General features: G+C 39.0%; 4 protein-coding genes across 4 annotated transcripts; 3 read left to right on the forward strand and 1 right to left on the reverse strand.

The window, feature by feature from the left end:
* The first annotated feature begins 380 nt into the window (after positions 1-380).
* Positions 381-760, forward strand: LOC141484472 (histone H2B). Its single transcript, XM_074179477.1, has one exon. It carries the CDS (start codon positions 381-383, stop codon positions 750-752), a length of 372 nt encoding a protein of 123 aa, XP_074035578.1. The 3' UTR covers positions 753-760.
* Positions 761-1900: 1140 nt separating this feature from the next.
* On the forward strand, positions 1901-2796 carry LOC141484469 (uncharacterized). The gene has a single exon (XM_074179473.1). It carries the CDS (start codon positions 1954-1956, stop codon positions 2695-2697), a length of 744 nt encoding a protein of 247 aa, XP_074035574.1. The 5' UTR covers positions 1901-1953; the 3' UTR covers positions 2698-2796.
* Positions 2797-3743: 947 nt separating this feature from the next.
* Positions 3744-4205, reverse strand: LOC141484470 (histone H3). The gene has a single exon (XM_074179475.1). It carries the CDS (start codon positions 4152-4154, stop codon positions 3744-3746), a length of 411 nt encoding a protein of 136 aa, XP_074035576.1. The 5' UTR covers positions 4155-4205.
* A 159-nt stretch (positions 4206-4364) lies between these two features.
* LOC141484471 (histone H4) lies at positions 4365-4804 on the forward strand. Its single transcript, XM_074179476.1, has one exon. The coding sequence runs from the start codon at positions 4424-4426 to the stop codon at positions 4733-4735; it is 312 nt and encodes a 103-aa protein (XP_074035577.1). The 5' UTR covers positions 4365-4423; the 3' UTR covers positions 4736-4804.
* Positions 4805-6159: the final 1355 nt, after the last annotated feature.

Consider the following 6159-nt stretch of genomic DNA (forward strand, 5'->3'; position numbering starts at 1 on the left):
ACGAAAACCCGTTAGTTAGGGAAGCCACAGATTATGCTGTAGACGACCCCTCCCGATATAGAAGGCCCCGACACTCTGTCGAATGAGGCCCTCATGTCCCCCGTTAAAGGATGAATAACTTTTTCATCCATCCCACCCCAGCCAGGTAGGGGTATCCCGTGAAGGGCGGCACTGATGTCTAAGGACTTCATGCCGTCATCCATCAGTCATGTACCCATTGGCCCATCTCAAGGCCAATGATCAGCCGAAAGGGTAGGGGAGCTGGTCTCCAAATCCTGAATGAACTGAAGATGATCGTCAAGCGTCTTTTACATTGAGTCGAAAGCAAACCTGCACGATAGTACTTGTTTGTTTGATATTGACGAAATTAAATTTTCAGAATGCCACCCAAAGCTAGTGGAAAGGCTGCGAAGAAGGCCGGAAAGGCCCAAAAGAATATATCGAAGACCGATAAGAAAAAGAAGAGGAGGAGGAAGGAAAGTTACGCAATTTATATCTACAAAGTATTGAAACAAGTCCATCCCGATACCGGAATATCCAGTAAAGCGATGAGCATCATGAACAGTTTCGTAAATGATATATTTGAGCGTATCGCAGCGGAAGCCTCCCGTCTTGCTCATTATAACAAGCGATCGACTATTACGAGCAGAGAAATTCAGACTGCAGTACGTCTGTTACTTCCTGGTGAATTGGCGAAGCACGCCGTCAGCGAAGGCACCAAAGCAGTTACGAAATATACCAGTTCGAAATAATTTACTTATTCCGGTCTACGATATACATTCTTAAAAAAAAACGGTTCTTTTCAGAACCACAAAATATTTATGAAAGAATTCTTACAATATCGTTTCGACGCTGAATGATAATTTATTTTTGCTAGGGCGCTAGGTCTCACTCGGTTGGGTTGCCTTGTTATCAGTACATTGTTACCTCCTTTCGTGAAACGCGCGATGATAATAAATAATTTTGCCACCTATATTTAGATGGTGCTTACCTACCTATCAACCTAAAAAGTTAACGTTCGTTACTGTTATACTAGTCATGTACTCTATTACTTATGTTATTTTTTAACGTGTTTTTTATTTACGTGCTAATATGTTGTCTAAAAACGTTTATGATTAGCATTTCTGATTTCGACTATAACATTGACGATTTATATATTTCGGGTGGGGGTGGGTGTGTATTACTCCGTTATAGATAGAGCTCACAGTATCGTCGTTCGTTCGTTCGTTCGTTCGTGTTGTAGTATCGACCTTTTTATTGAAAGTATATTACGATGATTATATCTTATCGAATATAACATTAATAACGTTCGTTATTATTCGAATGCCGTTTTCATCGAACACTTTTATAGGGATAATTTTTGAAAATGTTGATGCTATTAGAAGCGTCGGTTCTTGGTTATAGTCGTGTATGAAGGTAGACACGAGGTCTCTTCGATGCCCCTATTCACTCGTGTATTTATCGAGTATTATCGGCTAATGTATCATGTTTCTATAGACAGTCGCGCCTATGATATTTATTCGAAGGTTCCTTCCAGATCATCGATTACGAGTATTTTCGGAAAGGAATTGTCTGGAGTTACGTCAAAATCATCAATACTTCATATTTCATTGTAATTTACTGTGAGTTGTCGAGGTTTAATATTAGCTTTTTCTTATCAGAAAATATTTTCGGAATACGTAGAATCTATCCACGTTATTGTGCTAGTCGAAGTCTAAATAGGAAACCGGCATTGATTTCGTAAAGAAGTTGATGCGAACATTTCGACAGCAGAATGGAAGCCGTCAATATCGTGTCTAACGAGAATGTCGAGCGTTCAGTCTCCCGTCCGCCTGTGCTTCGACCCAGAATATTTAAACAAACGGAACACCAGAGGACTACATCATTCTCTCTAGACGCCTAACGAGTGTAGCATCTATCTTCCGAGAATATATTGTCAGTTGTTTTTTTACTATGGCAGACATAGAAAATCAGAATTCTTCGGCTTCGGCTAATTCATCTTCGTCGCCGCAGGCACAGTCTACTGCGAAGAAAGAAAAGAAAGTTAAAAATCCAAGAAGTAAACCTTCTCACCCACCTACGTCGGAAATGGTTAATAACGCTATTAAAGGATTGAAGGAACGGGGTGGTTCCTCTTTACAAGCCATAAAAAAATATATTGCGGCGAATTATAAGGCTGACGCAGAAAAAGTGGCACCTTTCATCAAGAAATATCTTAAATCTGCGGTTGCTTCCGGATCATTAGTACAAACTAAAGGAAAAGGTGCATCGGGGTCGTTCAAATTGGCATCGGCATCTTCTGGTTCGGCAAAACCGTCGGCTACCGAAAAGAAAACGTCCGGTACGGCCGGTGCGAAGGCCAAAAAAACTCCCGTTAAACGCGTAGCTGGTGAAAAAGCTAAAACCGGCAAGAAGGCTGCTGCATCACCGAAAGGTAAGAAAGCCTCTCCGGAAAAGAAAGCGGCTGCCGCAGCCAAGCCTAAAAAGGTAACTGCCGAGGATAAAAAGACCGTCGCTTCTAAGGTTTCGTCCGCGACTTCTGCTAGTAAAACCAAGTCTCCTTCGAAAGCAAAGAAAACTAACAAAGGACCAACAAAAAAGCCGAAAGCACCCAAACCGAAAACCGCGAAAGCGACCCCTGCATCGGCATCTTCTCCGAAAGCCAAAAAAGCTGCCTCTCCAAAAAAGAAGAAGTAAATTCTTCTATCAGTTGACTTCTCTCTCCGGCGACGAAGTCTAAGAAAACAAATGGCCCTTTTCAGGGCCACAATTTTTTTTACAAGAATTCGTATATAATTCAACTGTCCAACAAATATATAAATAAATAGTCAGAACTACCTACCTAGCCTATCCCTATAAACAGAAAAAAAATAGATAAATAATATTTCTTCCGCCGCCGCCGCCGACTATCGAATTGATATGAATCGAATAATTTCGTAAAAGAGTAAAAATTAAAAAATATTGCTCTGTCTTTCTATTTCATTGAAATATGTCTTGTGAACAGTTGACTTATTTTCTGATATTGGGATCGTTTCAGGAAAATGAGTCAAAATCATTTCGAGATTTCCAAACTAAGGGTGTTCCATTTGAGAAATCACTGATTTTTATATCTTCAGAATTACTCATCGACTCCTAATACCTCGTTCATCATTTTGGAAATGTTACTCCTCCTACAAGACGACGGAATGTAATATTTTGATGAATCAATAATAGCTTATGTATTCTATGAGACTTGTTTTCAATTTTATAGGGAAATGGCTCGAGAACCGAATAATACCTACTTTTTCTGTATAAACGATCGAATATCTCGAGAACGATTCATTTTTGGTATAGGGTATATTACAAAAAGTCACTCGAGATTTATGCCAGGTATTCAAAAATATGAATCAGAGGAAATTTACGAAAAGATGGTGATGTTATGAGCGATCTTTCATTCAGTGATCGCTTGTTTTTCGTTATTTATCTCAGCCGTTTCTAAAAATGATCTTTTCGAAAGATTCGTTTCGGAAAGTAAAAAATTTCAGTATTATAATCCATATTTGGATCATACTGAACATGTTCTGCAAACACCCGTGATTTAATATTTACGTGATGCGAGTTATTGAAAATATCATACATTCATTCATTCATTCATTCATATCTATCGATAAACGAATTCTTTCATCAATTGCATTTTGTGGTTCTGAAAAGAACCTTTTTTTTGTATATATTTTCAATATATATTGGGATATATATATATGAAATTAAGCTCGTTCTCCGCGTATTCTCCTTGCTAACTGAATGTCTTTGGGCATAATGGTAACGCGCTTGGCGTGAATGGCGCACAAATTCGTATCTTCGAAGAGTCCTACCAAATACGCCTCGCTAGCTTCTTGCAAAGCCATGACGGCTGAACTTTGGAATCGTAAATCGGTTTTGAAATCTTGAGCGATTTCTCGAACTAAACGTTGAAAGGGTAATTTCCTAATCAACAATTCAGTACTCTTCTGATAACGTCGAATTTCTCGGAGAGCAACAGTACCGGGTCTGTAACGATGAGGTTTTTTAACACCTCCCGTAGCCGGTGCACTTTTGCGAGCTGCTTTAGTAGCTAATTGTTTTCTCGGAGCTTTACCTCCAGTCGATTTACGAGCGGTCTGCTTGGTACGAGCCATTTTCAAAACCTATTGCGAATTGTAACGAACGAAATGTATACCGAACGATAGACGGACAACATATGAACTGAGTCGGCTTATACACGCCAACTATTATATACCATCTAGACGAGACGCCATTGGTCCGATTTCCAGTTGTGGGCGGAGTCATGAAATTTAACAAAACCCGACCGAGTTCGGTGTAGAACTTTAGTCGAAGTCTGTCGTTAGTATCACTAACAGTATTTCATTCGTATCGTGCAGTATATAATTTATTCTTAACATTCGAAATGACTGGTCGTGGCAAGGGAGGTAAAGGTTTAGGAAAAGGAGGAGCGAAACGTCATCGTAAAGTATTGCGTGATAATATCCAAGGAATAACGAAACCTGCCATTAGAAGATTAGCCCGTCGAGGTGGTGTTAAACGTATTTCGGGTTTGATATACGAAGAAACTCGTGGAGTACTCAAAGTATTTCTCGAAAATGTTATCAGAGATGCCGTAACATATACCGAACATGCGAAACGCAAAACCGTCACAGCCATGGATGTTGTATACGCCCTGAAAAGGCAAGGTCGAACCTTGTACGGATTTGGCGGTTGAATTTAATGCCTCCCCCTGTATTGTCCTTACCGTTTCCATAAAAAAAAGGTTCTTTTCAGAACCACAAAAGCTTATGAAATGAATTCGTGTGTATTTTTTATATTTTTGAAGTAAGTCTCAGGTCAAGAAAGTAATACAAATCATGAAATTATGAAACAACAAAATTTAATTGACGCTCCGGAGGGGCGACTTCATTGATGATTCCAGTGGCGCATTTGCTTTTTCAGCTGCAGGAAAACCCGGAAAAACCTGCAGCAGCAGCAAGCACCACATCATGTGAACATCTTGATCTACTAATGTCTTCTCTTTTATAAAACAAAATGTAGGGTATCTCCAGAGACTACAGTAAATTTAGAACATCGCCAGAACACTTAGTGACACGACTATCGTCAAACTTAATCGACCTCTGCCCTCCGGTAGCAAGCAGAATATCGGAAGCGTGAAATAAAAATTTGAATTGGAAATTTTGGCGAAATAACCCGAACGGAAAGTGTAGTGAAAATATAAAAGATAACGGAAAGTGTAGTGAAAATATAAAAGATAACGGAAAGTGTAGTGAACGTTTACCTCTGCCTTCCGCGAACAAGCAGAATATCGGAAGCGTGAAATAAAAATTTGAAATGGAAATTTTGGCGAAATAACCCGAACGGAAAGTGTAGTGAAAATATAAAAGAAAACGGAAAGTGTAGTGAAAATTTAAAAGTAGCGGAAAGTGTAGTGAAAACATAAATATACCGGAAAGTGTAGTGAACGTTTACTTCTGCCTTCCGCGAGCAAGCAGAATATCGGAAGCGTGAAATAAAAATTTGAATTGGAAATTTTGGCGAAATAACCCGAACGGAAAGTGTAGTGAAAATATAAAAGATAACGGAAAGTGTAGTGAAAACATAAATATAACGGAAAGTGTAATGAAAGTTTACCTCTGCCTTCTGGGAGCGAGCAGAATTTCGGAAGCGTGAAGAAAATATTTCAGATGGAAACTTTGGCGAAAATAATCGTGAACGGAAAGTGTGGTGAAAATATAAAAGTATCGGAAAGTGTAGTGAAACATAAATATAACGGAAAGTGTAATGAAAGTTTACCTCTGCCTTCTGGGAGCGAGCAGAATTTCGGAAGCGTGAAGAAAATATTTCAGATGGAAACTTTGGCGAAAATAATCGTGAACGGAAAGTGTGGTGAAAATATAAAAGTATCGGAAAGTGTAGTGAAAACATAAATATAACGGAAAGTGTAATGAAAGTTTACCTCTGCCTTCTGGGAGCAGCAGAATTTCGGAAGCGTGAAGAAAACATTTCAGATGGAAATTTTGGCGAAAATAAATCATGAACGGAAAGTGTGGTGAAAATATAAAAGTATCGGAAAGTGTGGTGAAAATATAAAAGTATCGGAAAGTGTAGTGAAAACATAAATATAACGGAAAGTGT

Source organism: Leptinotarsa decemlineata, unplaced genomic scaffold, assembly GCF_025532065.1.
Source record: "Leptinotarsa decemlineata unplaced genomic scaffold, Ldec_3_MD MMD2_tig00005780, whole genome shotgun sequence".
NCBI lineage: Eukaryota > Metazoa > Arthropoda > Insecta > Coleoptera > Chrysomelidae > Leptinotarsa > Leptinotarsa decemlineata.

Excerpts from the sequence above, each read along its gene's own strand:
- LOC141484471 (XM_074179476.1), top strand. The coding sequence starts at position 4,424 with ATGACTGGTCGTGGCAAGGGAGGTAAAGGTTTAGGAAAAGGAGGAGCG.
- LOC141484469 (XM_074179473.1), top strand. The coding sequence starts at position 1,954 with ATGGCAGACATAGAAAATCAGAATTCTTCGGCTTCGGCTAATTCATCT.
- LOC141484470 (XM_074179475.1), bottom strand. The coding sequence starts at position 4,154 with ATGGCTCGTACCAAGCAGACCGCTCGTAAATCGACTGGAGGTAAAGCT.
- LOC141484472 (XM_074179477.1), top strand. The coding sequence starts at position 381 with ATGCCACCCAAAGCTAGTGGAAAGGCTGCGAAGAAGGCCGGAAAGGCC.